This window comes from Anolis sagrei, chromosome 3 (assembly GCF_037176765.1).
Source record: "Anolis sagrei isolate rAnoSag1 chromosome 3, rAnoSag1.mat, whole genome shotgun sequence".
NCBI classification, from domain to species: Eukaryota; Metazoa; Chordata; class Lepidosauria; order Squamata; family Dactyloidae; genus Anolis; species Anolis sagrei.
In genome coordinates this window covers 259,810,128-259,826,741 of record NC_090023.1, presented here as the reverse complement: position 1 = coordinate 259,826,741, position 16,614 = coordinate 259,810,128, and the positions used below count along the sequence as shown (strand labels likewise).

Genomic DNA, 16,614 nt, shown 5'->3' with positions numbered 1-16,614 from the left:
GTTCTAGAAGCATTCTCTCCTGATGTTTTACCTGCATCTGTAGCAAGCATCCTTGCTCCAGACCTGCCTTCTGGTTAATATCCCCAGCTCTTCAGGTCAGCCTTTCCTTTGGTTGGCAGTACATTTGCCTTAAGAGCTTAAATAACCTAAAAGCACCACATTCTGTCTGATCTTGGAAGCTAAGTAGGATCAGCCCTTGTTAGTACTTGGATGCTAGACCACCAATGAATACCAGGTGCTGTAGGCTACATTTCATAGAAGCATAGAATTGGAAGAGACCTCGTGGGCCATTCAGTCCAACCCCCTGCCAAGAAACAGAAAAATTGCATTCAAAGTGCCCCTGACAGATGGCCATCCAGCCTCTGTTTAAAAGCCTCCAAAGAAGGAGACTTCACCACACTCTGGGGAAGAAATTTCTTTTACGATAGAGTTATAAGCCGGGAAGGAGATAGTCAAATCATGTCTGAGTATTCCTTGCCTAAGAAAACCCTCTGAAATTTACAGGGTCATCATAAATTGACAGGCCCCTTTAAGTTACATACCCACACAAATGTTTGACTCCACAATGACTTCTTCCCAGCTGAATTGAGAGGGATGCAACAGTCTTTATGGGGGTCAGTTTGGGTTCCAGCACACAGGTAAAGGGGCAGTGAGGAGCCCACGGTAGCACAATGGGTAAAACTGTGCCAGCAGAACTGCTGACTGAAAGGTTGACAGTTCAAATCCGGGGAGTGGGGTGAGCTTCCATCTGTCATCTTCACCGTCTCATGTGGGGACATGAGAGAAGCCTCCTACAGGAGGGCAAAACATCCAGGCGTCCCCTCAGCAACGTCCTTGCAGACAGCCAATTCTCTCACACCAGATGCAACTTGCAGTTTCTCAAGTCACTCCTGACACTGAAAAAAAAAAGTGCACATATGCTGCACAGTTCTCTCCCTGAGAAATATATCTACATTCACACTGGGGGGTCGCTAAATATTTAGCCCCAAAGCATGTGTTCTGACATGGCTGTGCCAGGGGTTTGAATTCCCTTTTTCTTTCATTGTTTGTTTGCATGAATTCCTGAAGGCTATGCACTTTGCAATTTGGTAGCTTCTTCCAGATTGCAGTTATAGGGCCAGCAACCTGTCAATCATTGTTGCAGCCTTTAGATCCGCCCCTTTCCCCAGGGTTTTGGAGGGAAAAGGGACCTTTAGCTCAGTTATCACGGAGATGCCTTTCCAACAGGATGTGTGAGATTCTCCCACCTGTAGAAAGCTTCGTTTCTCACAAACTTTGGGGGGAAACAATTCCACAGCTTTACTAAGAAATACAGCCAGCTTTGCTGGAAGGTAAAGGATACCAGCTGAAAAATCTACAAAGTCTTGGCTGGTAAGGTCTACTCAGGTTATCCATAAAGCAAATTGGAACCAGGAGTAGGGCCCCAGGCCAGCCTAAGAACAGATTGCCCAGGGAAAGGTCAAGGATTTCCTTTATAGAAGAAAGAAACAGTTCTTGAAGCACGTTGCCTGTCCCTTGTGGGCAGATTAAGAAAGCTACCGGTTTTCCAGAGTTTTAAAGTATTTGATTGATTTGTTAAAGATTTAAGCATTAATAAGGAACCTTGTTAAACTTTCTAAGCTTCTAAAGACTTTGTATAGGGAAATCCATAGGGCCTTTCAGCCGAGGCATCCCGGGCATCCCGCTGGGCATATAGAGACCACATCCTGTTAATAGACAATTGCTACAGGCCCAGTGTGTGACAGCACAGCATGCATTAACATTTGAAGAATCATTGAATGGAGTCATAGAATAATAGAGTTGGAAGAGACCACAGGAACCATCTAGTCTAACCCCCTGCGATGCAGGAAAAGCACAATCAAATCATGCCCAAAAGATGGTCATTTGGAATCTGTATAGTGATGGAACACTGGTACAATGTTCCATCACTGTGCTTTTTAAAAAGGAAATTTAGAATAGAAAAATATAAAAGGAAATGGTGTAACTACTTCCTTACTCATTTCTCTTCCATTGCCCAGTAGTTCCTTCCAAAAGACTTAGCATTTCTGTAGAAGTGTTTGCACATAAAACGTATATATCTAGACATTGCCTTGTGACATCCTGTCCGAGGCCTGAGCTTTTATTTTGGGATGTTCACTGTTTAGTTGAAATTGTATCATTTGCTGACACTTTCTTTTGCTCCTCTTTGAGTCTTGGAGCAGTCACGAGAAAGACTCAAAGAAAGAACAAGAAGGTTAATGTGTCATCCTAATCCTCCTCAAATTACCTGAAGTCAAGCAACATTGACCTGGAACTGTTATAATAACTCGCTCAATGTTAATTTCTTTAATACACCTCTGAGTTCACCAGCTGGGAAGAAAGCCAGTAGGAGGAATGGTCTGTCACGAGATGACAAAATCAGCTTTACTAATGAATGTTGTGAGACAGTGGTAGTGGTAGTTCACTGTGAGCCTCCAAGTTGTTGCTATGGTGCTGCCAAGACAAACCTATTATTGGGGTTTTCTTGGCAAGATTAAGAAAGGGTTTGCCTTTCTCTGAGGTTGAGAGAGTGTGACATATGTAAGGGCATTCAGTGGGTTTCCGTGGCTGAGTGGGGATTTCAACCCCGATCTTCCAGAGTCTTGATCCAAGACTAAGATCACAACACCACACTACTTCTTAATAGTATGAATTGTATGGCCAAAAGCAGGTATGGGCAAACTTGGGCCCTCCATGTGTTTTGGACTTCAACTCCCACAATTCCTAACAGCCGATAGGCTGTTAGGAATTGTGGGAGTTGAAGTCCAAAACACCTGGAGGGCTCAAGTTTGACCATGCCTGGTCAAGAGGATGGAGCCAGAACTTTGAAAAATTGCTTTTTGGGACTCCATTTCCCAGAATCCCCTGAAATACCAGCCTTATTGGCCATGCTATCCATGTATTTTCCAAGATGGATATGGATAGACAACTTTCTCAAGGTCTGGCATTGAAAGGAGAGAGGTTTCTGAGTTTGGCTCAGGTGGCATCTTTATAACCTTCTTTGGAGGGATGCCCATTGCCTTTACCCAGTTTCCCAGTGATAAGAACAACATGCTGACTGAGTATTTCTCAATGGTATATGCCCAAACATATGCTGCAAAGTACACTTCTTCACTGTATCATATCACTTCACATCTGTTTCTTTGAAGGCAAGAGCAGTTTGCTGTGTCAATTTGGCTGGGTCCCAGAGGATCAAGAAAAGCAGTCACCGCAAGGCTTTTTCTAACCACACTTTGCGCACTGGGTATCTATTATATAAATCAGGCAATCCCCAGTGTTGAAAATGGAGCCAGGGGACCCTTGTACATTACACAATGATAGCTCTATGTTCCACATGAGCTGCTCTGACTGAATCCTATGGTATTGTGAGGTTTGTAGTTTCGAGAGGCACTGGAGATCTCTGGGTGATAATTGTGACTACTCCTCCTTAAACCACACACCACATGACATTACCATGGCAGCTAGTGGAATATTGTGCTATTGTTGTATAATGTGAAAGGCTCCAGGAAAGGTACCTTTTCTTGGGACCTTTCCATATTACACAGAACTATATACCACTTTAACTATCATGGTATCATCCTATGGAATCCTGAAATTTGTAGTTTAAGAAAGGGATTTGCATTCTCAGTCAGAGAAATCAAATGCGTTGCCAAATTACAAATCCCAGGATTCTATACAAAATTGCCATAGCAGTTAAGGGGAACTATAGTTCTCTAAGTATGTGTTGCAAAGGGGTCCCTGATCATAAAGAGGCATTTTTTTTAGAATCATGAGGAGGTTGCTTTTTTTTTCTTAATTAAAGACTGTTATTCCTTGCAACCACTGAGAACAGATAACTGTAGTTAACTACAGTTTTCCATACACCCTATATACTCGAGTATAAGTCAACCCAAATAAAAGCCGAGGCACCTAATTTTACCACAAAAAACTGGGAAAGCATATTGAGTTGAGTATAAGCCGAAGGTGGGAAATGCAGCAGCTACTGGTAAATTTCAAAATAAAATAAATAAATAAATAAATACATTAATTGAGGCGTCAGTAGGTTAAATGTTTTTGAATATTTACATAAAACTGCTGTAATTTAAGATAAAATTGTCCAACTGTGATTAAACCATTATTCTAACCTTCTTCAATAATAATATCATTCCAATAATAATAAAGAGAGCAAAATAATAAATTAATAAAAATAATAGAGTAAAATAATAAATATAATAATAATAGAGTAAAAATAAATGTAATAAAATGTTAATTATAGAGTACAATAATGCAAATGTAATAATAATATAGTAAAATAATAAATATAATAATAACAACAACAACAACAACAACAGAATAATATAATAAATAACTTTGGCTCTAGTATAAGACAAAGGGGGCTTATACTTGAACCGCTGTGAGTCGCCTTCGGGCTGAGAACAGCGGTATATAAGTAAGGTAAATAAATAAATAAATAATAATAATAATAATAAATACTTTTCAGTCTAAAAAAGGGGTTGAAAAACTCAATTTATGCTTGAGTATATACGGTACTCTTCCTTGCCTGAGTTTTGATGTTGTACGTAGGTAAGGAGTAAGGAGAGTCCTATCATTCCTCCTCATTAGGTATTCCTGTCTCACTGAAAAGCCATACAAGTGCATAACTTCTGAATAATTGGACATAAAATCTACCAAATACATCATTTGATTGGAATAACAGGTCATTAAGTCCACTGTGCACAGTGCAGCCCAGATTCCTTGCAGAACCTTGGAAACGGCCTGTGATTTTGTCACATAAATAGTGGATTTTAAATACATCCTATGCATAATTATCTCGCAGCTTCAGAGATAGCATAGGAGTGCCAGATGCAGGGGTGAGGGATGCAAGCACTGGAGACTGGTGGGGCAAAGGGTGAGAACACCAGAGATGGAGACGCTTACATCCCTTTTGCAAAATCTAGTACTTTTCCACCTATTTGTTGGGAGAGCCATGTGTTATCTGAGCAGGCCGTAAGACCACCATAGTGTGTTGGGTGGAGTCTTGTTCCCTGCACATGGGAAGAAAATATTACTGTTTATGGTCGAGTATACGTTTAGAAATTTTAATAAAAAGACTGATCCTGAAAACCTGGGTTGAATTATCCACAGGTCAATATAGTAAGTTCTGCACTTTGATCCTTGTTTTAGAAAAGAAACCATCCTTTTCTCTAAATAAAGTGGCAAAAGACAAAATCATATCTCCTGGGAGAACCTAAAAGAGGAACTGACCCTTTCTTCTGCCATTGTTGAATGCTTGGGCTGGAAAAGGTGGCAGTGGTGGCTAGTTTCCAGAAGTGACATTGGTGCTTTCCCTCTTGGCAGAACGACTCTCAATTTATCCATGGGTCATATTAAAATCCCGAATTTTGGTCCCCAAACCTGTCCTCAACTTGTACATGAGGTCAACTTATACACGAGTATAGAGTAACTATGTGTTCAAACTGGGCCAGTTGTGGTTGTTGTTGTGTGGGTTTCATTGTTGCTATTGCAATACTAAGTGACATCTTTGTTTACCAGCATATAGGCACGTAGGTGATTCCAAACTGTTCACTTGGGGAATCTGCAGCAAAGCAGCTCAAGCTGTCTGGGAGATAAAATATGCATGTTTCATTGAAGCTGCTAACCTGATGCTGGGGAGGGAGGAAGAAAAGGATTGCCAAGGTGGTGTGGCAGGAAGCATTTGTATCTTCTTGCACATAAAGGCTCCCGGTCCGTTTCATTCACGCTCTCCCCTGCTTGCCCACAATGAGCTCTGAGTGTGCCACGGAGGCTGTCTTTTTGCTGCAGTATTATTGTCGCTTGGAACGGAGCTGCCTCCTCCTTGTAACCCCATATACCTGCTTTCGATATTTTGCAGTCTGGAGGCAGCCAGCATCGGATTCATCATCATCATAGACAGGCGGAGGGACAAATGGAGCGCGGTAAAGGCGTCCCTCACCCGAATAGCAGTAAGTGTCCTGCAATGATTTCATTGATTTATTTTCTTTACCGCTGCTTGTCTTCTGCACGCTGTGACCCTGCTGGGACTGTGCCATTGATACTCTTGTTTTGCTGTGTTTTGACTGGGCTCCTTTGCAGCCGCACATCATGCGGGTATCTTCCCTTGCCCTGCCCTACAGATATCGTGCATCCACCCACACACACGCATGCTGAGAAGCAGGGGTTGCCAGAGCAGAAATACAAATAGGCACTCACTTTCCTGTGGAATGGGGGTTGAATTGTTCCCACCCAGGATGGAGAAAAAGCATGATTATTATTTCCCCATCCTGCAAGATGCAAACTGATTTGCAATTCTAAGCTCATGAAGAGCAAGAAGAGTGCAGTGACTCATAGGGTTACATGAGGACCCTTCCTGCAGCTCAAGCCTTAAGTCAGGAATGAGAAGGGTTTCTGGTTGCTGATCAGAGCGCCTTGCTGTATGTTGTCACCATTTTCACCTTGGAGAATGAAAACATTGATGATTTACACAGGATTGTAAGGAGTACAGCAGGTCAAACATGACACAGAAGACACGTGGAATAGGATGACTCTCTACTCCCATCCCATCCAGTATTTATCTTCAGTTTGAAACCGAAGGCATGATCATCAAGTTTGCAGACGACACCAAATTGGGAGGGATAGCCAATAGTCCAGAGGATAGGAGCAGAATTCAAAATGATCTTGACAGATTAGAGAGATGGGCCAAAACTAACAAAATGAAGTTCAACAGTGACAAATGCAAGATACTCCACTTTGGCAGAAAAAATGAAATGCAAAGATACAGAATGGGTGACGCCTGGCTCGAGAGCAGTACGTGTGAAAAAGATCTTGGAGTCCTCGTGGACAACAAGTTAAACATGAGCCAACAATGTGATGTGGCGGCAAAAAAAGCCAATGGGATTTTGGCCTGCATCAATAGGAGCATAGTGTCTAGATCTAAGGAAGTAATGCTACCCCTCTATTCTGCTCTGGTTAGACCACATCTGGAATATTGTGTCCAATTCTGGGCACCACAATTCAAGAGAGATATTGACAAGCTGGAATGTGTCCAGAGGAGGGCGACTAAAATGATCAAGGGTCTGGAGAACAAGCCCTATGAGGAGCGGCTTAGGGAACTGGGCATGTTTAGCCTGAAGAAGAGAAGGCTGAGAGGAGATATGATAGCCATGTATAAATATGTGAGAGGAAGCCACAGGGAGGAGGGAGCAAGCTTGTTTTCTGCTTCCTTGGAGACTAGGACGCGGAACAATGGCTTCAAACTACAAGAGAGGAGATTCCATCTGAACATTAGGAAGAACTTCCTGACTGTGAGAGCCGTTCAGCAGTGGAACTCTCTGCCCCGGAGTGTGGTGGAGGCTCCTTCTTTGGAAGCTTTTAAGCAGAGGCTGGATGGCCATTTGTCAGGGGTGATTTGAATGCAATATTCCTGCTTCTTGGCAGGGGGTTGGACTGGATGGCCCATGAGGTCTCTTCCAACTCTTTGATTCTATGATTCTATGAAACAGCCACAAGGGACTGGAGAAACAAATGCAAGCCTTTCCTTGCTTTCTGTTTTTTTGATCAAGGGGCTCCATATCTCTGTGCTGCTTGCTCTTACCATCAGGAAGTCCTTCCTAGTATTTACGTGAAATTTCTTTTTCTATATTTTACTGCTACTTATGGATTAGAGCAGCCTGCACTCAATGGATGTATACATCTATGAATCCAGTCACCACACTTTGTATAACAGTTGCCATTCAATCTGGATAGAGTGCCAGGTGTCTCTCCACTCATGTCCAGAGGGCACAACCTGGCCCTTCCCAACGTTGTGAGGATTTGAGATGGGCTGCTAGTAATGCACCACCAAAACCTATTGTAGGACTTTGAATATCAGAATAAATATGTTTTTTTCTGAATTAAAAGTTTGTTTACCTTGTGCCTGGGGCCCCCGGTGGCGCAGTGGGTTAAAGCACTGAGCTGCTGAGCTTTTGTTGACCAAAAGGTCGCAGGTTCGATTCCAGGGAGCGGCGTGAGCTTCCGCTGTCAGCCCTAGCTTCTGCCAACCTAGCAGTTTGAAAACATGCAAATGTGAGTAGATCAATAGGTACCGCTCTGGCGGGAAGGTAATGGCGCTCCATGCAGTCATGCTGGCCACATGATCTTGGAGGTGTCTATGGACAACGCTGGCTCTTCGGCTTAGAAATGGAGATGAGCACCACACCCCAGAGTCAGACAAGACTGGACTTAATGTCAGGGGACAACCTTTAACCTTTACCTTACCTTGTGCCTGCCAAACTTCTACATAGAGAGACAAAATGTTGCCATGACCTTGCTTTATGGTAAGGTAGTCTTACCATAAAGGTAGTAAGGAAGAAAGGATGCAAGCAGCATCTTTGAGACTTAACAGATATATTCCAGCATAAACTTCCATTGACACTATGCTACATTTCATAAAATGAGATGCCCTGGAAAACCAGCTGTAATATGACAATATGTACCTCTTTAGACCTCTTTGAACTAAGCCAGAAATTAATAGGCAGCCACTATAACAAGGTCATATCAACCAGTGATCTGGAACAGTGTAAAGGTAGCTTCAACTATTCAAAGAAGCATGAACCAAATGTATTACTTAGAAATATTATCTTTCCTTTGGTGGTTTCCTCACCAAAATTCATAATTAGATTGCAGTAAGGTAAAAGTAAAAGTTTCCCCTTGACATTAAGTCTAGTCGTGTTTGATTCTGGGGGGGGGGGGGTGCTCATCTTAATTTCTAAGTGGAAAAGCTGGCATTGTCAATATGTCTCCTAAGTCATGTGGCTGACATGACTGCATTGAGTGTCATTACTTTCCCACTGAAGCAGTACCTATTGATCTACTCACATTTGCATGTTTTTGAACTGCTAGGTTGGCAGAAGCTGGAGCTAATAGCAGGAGCTCACCCCACTTCCTGAATTCAAACCACCGACCTTTCAGTCAGCAAGTTCAGCAGCTCAGTGGTTTAACTCACTGCGCCAGTGGGGGCTCATAGATCACAGGGTCATATGCAAAGAATCAAAAGTTGGGAAACTTACTTTTTTGGGTGGGCGATTCTGGGAAATAGTCTTAAAAAGTAACTTCTCAAGGGGAGTGTTCTCTCTAAGAATGTGCTAGGTTCTTCAAGTGATTTTACAGTGTACCTCCCCTGAAAGCTACCATGGAATTGTGTTGAAAAAAACTATCACATTTCTAAAGGATACTTTATTAGAAATTGCTAGGTCCTCTAATGCAAATCTATCGTATACTGGGAATGAAAGTAAGGTAGTTAATGGATCCCCTGTGGCCATGGGATTTTTGCACATATTTAACCTTTTACTACAATTATCCTTATTAGTGAGGCTGGTAGAGGCAGGCCTTCCTTACTGGTGGCACCTTCAGAATCACCCACATTGAATTGTATCAATGACGTGTGCAAATGGGCTGTCCTGTGGCCAGTCTCCTACACCACAGTGAGTCCCTGATAGTAATGCAGCCACCCAATCCTTGCATAGTAATTTTTCTAAAAAACATTAAAAGTAAGAAAGAGCACTACTTTAGCTGATTGCTAGTTTTCTTTGCTTTTAATGTTAGAGTTCAATATTTCACAATGTCTAAGTTAGACACAGTTTTTTGAAAAAGGAGGAGGCAGCGGGGATCGTACATTCTCATTGGATAAGGATGAAAACGTATAGTAACTCGTAAACCAGAAAATTGAGATAACGTGTGATAAGTTATAAATAACAGCACATAGTGATTTGCAACACTACAGGACTAAACGCCATGCTTAAATGACACTACCCCTGCCCACACATGTGATAATGTCTTAAGTGAGTTCTGTTGTTGGCTTTAATGCACTTTCCACTTTGGCCTCATGGTTAGCTCATGAGATTTCCACTTGTGTGGGTTAGTTTTAAGTAAAGGTAAAGGTTTTCCCCCGACATTAAGTCTAGTTAAATCTGGTGCTCATCTCCATTTTTAAGCCAAAAAGCGAGCGTTGTCCATAGACACCTCCTAAGTCATGTGGCTGGCATAACTGCATGGAGCACTGTTACCTTTCCGCCAAAGTGGTACCTATTGATCTACTCACACTTGCAGATTTTTGAACTGTTAGGTTGGCAGGAACTGGGGCTGACTGAGGGAGCTCATCCCGTTCTGGGGATTCCAACCACCAACCTTCTGGTCAGCAAGTTCAGCAGCTTAGCAGTTTAATCTGCTGTGCCACTATGGCCCCATAGTTTTATAGATTTCATATTCTGATATAAGATACTATGGACAAATGATTGTAAAGGCAGGGTGTTATAAATCTATTAAATGAACAATACATTCAGTACATAAACGGAGTGGCAAGAATGACAGCTTTGGAGTATGTTTCCAACAAGAGAGATGTCATTAAAAGCAGTGGATGATGAGCAAGCAATGTAAATGTGTAATAAATGAGTTAAAATATTACATAATGCATTAGCAGCAAAATAATCAGATTAATAAAATAAAATTATTCTGCATTTCCCAGCTGAATGTGAGGTCTATCTTAGTAGCTTTGACTCTCAGTGTGTTATAAATGGATGTCTTGAAAGAGATTCTCCAGAGAGGTCATGGATATTTCTTAACAGTGCCTTCCTTCAGAAGCATGACCTCCTTGTCCCTAACCAGAGCCTGAGGAAGTCATTTTTGGACCGCAATTCCCAGGATCTCTTAGGCAGCCAGTTCTGGGAGATGTAGTTCAACCTAAGAGGTGACTTTTTCATGGTCTGTTTTTTAGGGCTGCCAATTCCCTTCCTTTGATGGCTTCACCTTTTCTTATCTTTTCTAGGGAGCCTTTCCAGGGAACCTGCAGCTGGTCTTCGTCCTGCGACCGTCCCGTTTCATCCAAAGGGCGATCGCTGACATCGGCATCAAACTCTATCGCGATGACTTTAAAATGAAGGTACCGGTAAGCAGTTTTTTGTTGCTGTTGGAACCAGCATTCTTTCCTGGTTTCTACATCTTCCTCTTTCTAGCTGTCAGCAGTCTTTCTCTAGTGCTTTCTTTCTCTTCTTGGTATTCCAGCTTTCCAAAGCTAAATAATTTATTGGGCAAAGCAGATGCATTTGGTGGATCTCTTGCTGCAAGAGAACGGGGCATAACAACACTGGAGGCATAATAAAACTGAGCATTAATTACAGTAGATCCTTGCTTATCTAACATAAACGGGCCAGCAGAATGTTGGATAAGAGAAAATGTTGGATAATAAGGAGGGATTAAGGAAAAGCCTCCTAAACGTCAAATTGCATCATGATTTTACAAATTAAGCACCAAAACATCATGTTTTACAACAAATCAATAGAAAAGGCAAATCAATACATGTTAATGTTATGTAGCAATTACTGTATTTATGATTTTAGCACCAAAACACTGCAATGTATTGGAACAGCAGTGGATCCGGGCGGGAGGCAGACTGTATTGGATAATACAGAACATTGGATGAGCGAAGGTTGGATAAGTGAGACTCTACTGTAACTACTCCTTCTACAAGGGATCCACCTGCTGCCCCTTTAATTGCCATGGCTCAGTGCCATGTGATGTGTAGTTTGATAAGGCACCAGCACTCTTTGGCAGAGGAAGCCAAAGACTTGTAAAACTACAGATGGAGCACAACTCAAGGGGTTTATATTCTAGGTTTTATAACCTGACATCAACATGGTAAAAAGAGGGACAAAACAATATAAACATGAGATAAAAGTGCAAAGTTCTTTCTGGTTCAGAAAAAAAAATGTATATCCTGTTTTTGTTTATCACATGCAGATCATCATGTTAAATTCGGTTTCTGATTTACATGGATACATTGACAAAAGCCAGCTTACCCGGGAGTTAGGTGGAACCTTAGAATATGGACACAGTCAGTGGATACACCATCGAACGGTAAGTAGTGTCTGTTGGATTCCTGCACTTCAAATATGGGGAAAATATTGTAAATGTGAAATACTTCCTCTGGGTTCTCACTTCCCAATTTTTATGAAGAAATAAAAGCTAAAATGACAGCGGTTTAAGAAACAAATAATTCTGAATCATGAGCAATGTGTTCCAAAACTCCTGCGTGGTGTTTCCTAAGAAATGTCAACAGTCACTGCCGTAGTAATTCATAGAGTCATAGAGTTGGAAGAGACCTCATGGGCCATTCAGTCCAACACTCTTGCCATCAAGCAGGAAGTTGATGACTTCATGACTAAAGGAAATCTTCATAGAATGAATATTATGGTTAGGAGAGACTAGAAGGATTGCTTCTACATTGTAGAATTAATGCAGTTTGATATAACTTTGACTGCCATGTCTCAATGCTGTGTAATTGTGCAGGTTGTAGTTTCACAAGGTCTTTAGCTTTCATTGCCAAGCATGGCTGGTGCCTCACCAAACGACAGCTCCCAGGATTCCATAATACTGAGCCATGGCAGTTAAAGTGATGTAAAACTGCATTAATTCTGATGTGTAGATGCATCCTTAGTCCCAGCACAGGACCCGAAGCAGTTTACAACAACTTAAAATTAAAACAAATTACAATGGGTAAAAATTAACATTGTTATTTTTCTAGGGAAGTAGACATTGATGGTGGTATGCATAACATTATCTTTTTTCCAGTAGGTTTTCTTAAAAGAATGAATTCTTTAGGTGTATATACAGTACTGTATTAGAACTAGTGTGGTTTAGTGGTTTGAGTGTTGGACTAAGGCTCTGGAGACCAAATTTGAATCTTTGCTCATCTATGGAAACCCACTGGGTGACCTTAAGCAAGTTACAATTTTTCAGGGCCCTTCCAGACAGGCCCTCTATCACAGAATCTGATTCCAGGTTTTTTGCTTTAAACTGGATTATATGAGTCCACACTGCCAGATAATTTCATATAAACAGAAAAACTGGGATCAGATCCAGAGATATAGGGCCTGTTGAGAAGGGGCCCTCAGTCTCAAAGAAAGGCAAAGGCAAACCCTTCTGAATGAATTCTGCAAGAAAACTCTGTGATAGCTTTACTATCATTACTGCAGATTACTGCAGACGCAGACTGCAGCCAGGTAATCAGGAGACACTGACTTCTTGGAAGGAGAGCAATGACCAATCTTGATAAAATAGTGAAGAGTAGAGACATCACACTGGCAACAAAGATCCGCATAGTTAAAGCAATGGTATTCCCCATAGTCACCTACGGATGTGAGAGCTGGACCATAAGGAAGGCTGAGCGAAGGAAGATAGATGCTTTTGAACTGTGGTGTTGGAGGAAAGTGCTGAGAGTGCCTTGGACAGCGAGAAGATCCAACCAGTCCATACTTCAGGAAATAAAGCCCGACTGCTCACTGGAGGGAAGAATAGTAGAGGCCAAGATGAAGTACTTTGGCCACATCATGAGAAGAAAGGAAAGCTTAGAGAAGACAATGATGCTGGGGGGAAAGGAAGGAAAAAGGAAGAGGGGCCGACCAAGGGCAAGATGGATGGATGGTATCCTTGAAATGACTGGATTAACCCTGAAGGAGCTGGGGGTGGTGATGACTGAACAAATGAACAACAACAAACAAGCTTTACCTTAGCGTTGCCCTAAATCAGAAATAATTTGAAGGCAAACAACAGTAGCACAAAACACTTTTAAAAGTACTTTAAAGATATGTACATTTCACTGGCAGAAGTTATCTCCCTTCTTGAAATCTGTGGGACATGATGTGTACACCTCTTTTGCTTTTTTTTTTCTTTTTGAAATATGGGGCATCATTCTCATTCTACGAGGAGAGGAACATTAGGAGCCACATCCTTGATATGTATTTTCTCTTTCTGAAAAAGCAAAGGAGCGCAAAACCCCTTTGTTGTGACAGCTGAGTTCGATCAAAGCTTCGTGCTCTCTCTAAAAATAACTTTTGAGCATTTCATTTTAAGGAACCCTCATGTTTATTTCCATAGTATTTTTAAAGTATCTTTTTTATATAATTGTAATACTTCGATTGATCTCGTATTGGGCAGGAGATACATTCCAGGGCTAAACAGGAGACAATGGGAGCAACTTCATTTGTTTTATCGCCTAAAGAGCTAGTGATTGTGGTCTAATTTCAACATGAAAAAGAGAAGATAGGTGAAGAGACCTAAATCTTCTCCACCTTACCTTCCTACGTTCTGTCGCTTCAGGCATTTCTCTCCTTGATTGTCCCACTTCTGGTACAGAAGTTGGTTCATTCAAAAGCCTGAAGCGGTGGAACATAGGATATAAGCCCAGCAGTATTAGCTTCTGAACACTTTTTATGGGTGTCAGATCAAGCCTTCCTTCATGGATGCCCAGGTAAGTCACCCTGGAATGCGTGTGATGCCCACTTCCTTATTGAGGATCCAGAACCCAGCAGGAAAGGTCAGAGTTGCTAGGAAATATCTTGTAAAGCAAGGAGAAGAGTGTGTGTGGTATGGGTTTACGTCTGGTTTGCTTGCATGCTTTGTATATTTTAGGAAGATTTTTATATTGTACTGACTATGGATGTGTTATTTTGTGTCTCAGCAATGTTTTTATTTATGTATTGTTTTACTTCATTTTTATTTGGAGTCCATATGATCTGGGAAAAACAAACACTGTTATTTATTTATTTATTTTTTTAAAAAACACCAACATTTTCCAATGTTTTGTCCTTCTCCAGGGAAGATTTACTTTATCCAAATTCTATTTGCTCAGAGATGCATGGAAGAACAAAAAGAGATAAGCTTGGATTGTTGTGTTTCTTTATTTATTGAAACGGTTCTCATTTTCCTGCCCTCCATCTAAAAATTGCAGGGTATCATACAATAAAAGGAATGTTAAAGCAGTGTAACCAGTCTAAATGACTAAACTATATTTAGAGATTCCTAGAAATGTATTAAATAAATCCATAAATGATCAAATCCACTAAAATCAAGCCTGTAAATGTGGAGGTCTGACTGTAGTTAGAAGGCATAGATTTCTGTAAAACCCATTAGGACCCAACAACTTCAGTGAACAAACTTGTTTTCACTGGATATTGGAATAACAGCAACATTTGCGCCAATCTAGCCTTTACAGGGAAGTTTTTCATAATGTAGGTGCTACAACAAAGAAGGCCCTCTCCCACATCTTCCCATGACATATTGCCTGGACTGATGGGGCACAGAAGAGAATTGATCTCTTGCAGATCATTTCTCAAGTGACACGTGTATAGAGAGGTACTTCTTCAATTCTCAAGGTCCTGAGCTATTTATGGCTTGAAATGCCATTGAATTCTGATTGGAAATGTATTGGCAATGTCTTGGGATACCATTAATGTTTAATCATCGATACATTGACAACTATTTATATGGCTTCTGTGAACTTCTTTAAAAGCACAATGTGTGTCAACTTAGAGCCAGTGCGGTTTGAGAGTTTGGCTTCAGGTGCAGCTACACTGTAGAATTGATGCAGCTTGGCACCACTTAAAGTGTCATGGCTCAATTCTGTGGAATCATGGAAATTGTAAGTTTGCAAAGTCTTTATAGTGCTGGTGTCTCATCAGATTAAACTCCCAGGATTCATGGTGTGGAGCCATAGCACTTAAAGTCAAACTGCATTAATTCTGCAGTGCAGATGCACTTAGAATCATTATAACTCAGAAATTACTTCAATATAAACAAGAACAACAACAACAAGAAGAAGAAGAACAACAACAACATCAACATGCAGGCATACTTACCAGTGAATATTTCACTGAGTACAGTGGAACTGAATTCCTGCTAAGCCTGCGTGGAACAACTTCCACTTGCTTAGTTGACTTAAAGAAATACAGTGGGGTTTAAAAAAAAAAGCTTTGGAATAAAATATTTGAAGAAGAGATTTTTTTTCTCATTATGGCGTTCTTCTTCCAGGCCATTGAGAATTTTGCCATGACAGTAAAAACCACAGCACAGATGTTGCAGACCTTTGGGACAAATTTGGCAGAGACAGAACTTCCCAATGATGTGCCGTGCACTGAAGAATTGCTGTCGGCACACACCGAACAGCACAACAAATTGAAGGTAAGTGTTTGTGTCTCTCTGTCTCTGACCCTGAGAAAAACAGTCCTAAATTTCTATTTCCAAGCTTGCTATTTTCATGCACCTCTCCAACCATAGTTTTCTGAGAGATATTTAAATACTTATTCTGTTGTTCTGTGTGAAATAACAGCAAAATCTAGCTGTGACACTTCGAGTGTTTTCCGAGGAATTATTTCTTTCTGGAGTCCAGGATTGGAAAACTGGGTGACCTTGCCTTAGAGGAAGGCAAAGGCAAACTGCCTTCTAAACAAACCTTGCCAAGAAAACCCCATGATAGATTCACCTCAAGGTCACCATAAGTCAGAAACGATTTGAAGGCACAGAAGAAATATTACAAAACTCGTCTGGAATACCAGAGGCAAAAATATTATCTGCTGCAGTGGCAATAATGGCATGCTTAGTTTGCTTTTCATTTTAGTTCCACCTTGAGATGATCAGACATGGGGTATATCTCTGAATATTGATGCTGCAGGATCCCATGATCCTGACTCCATGAAGAAAAAAATGATATCTGGAAATGGCCTGCTTAGGCTTATTAGTGTTGTCACAAAGCATTCTGCTGTACAATGCTGCTGCTGAAAAAATGCAATT

The 16,614-nt window shown here is 41.2% G+C and overlaps 1 protein-coding gene across 12 annotated transcripts in view; it reads left to right on the top strand.

Moving 5' to 3' along the window:
- The window catches only part of MCF2L2 (MCF.2 cell line derived transforming sequence-like 2), a 243,203-nt gene that overhangs the window by 78,119 nt on the left and 148,470 nt on the right, over positions 1–16,614 (top strand). For 11 of the 12 annotated variants that reach the window (XM_067466067.1, XM_067466070.1, XM_067466071.1 and 8 more), the window contains exons 4-7: positions 5,891–5,981; positions 10,817–10,936; positions 11,788–11,904; positions 15,856–16,005. In XM_067466067.1, the coding sequence (XP_067322168.1) occupies positions 5,891–5,981; positions 10,817–10,936; positions 11,788–11,904; positions 15,856–16,005 (478 nt within the window). The remainder of the gene's footprint in view (positions 1–5,890; positions 5,982–10,816; positions 10,937–11,787; positions 11,905–15,855; positions 16,006–16,614) is intronic. The other variant, XM_067466061.1, reaches the window with a different exon arrangement.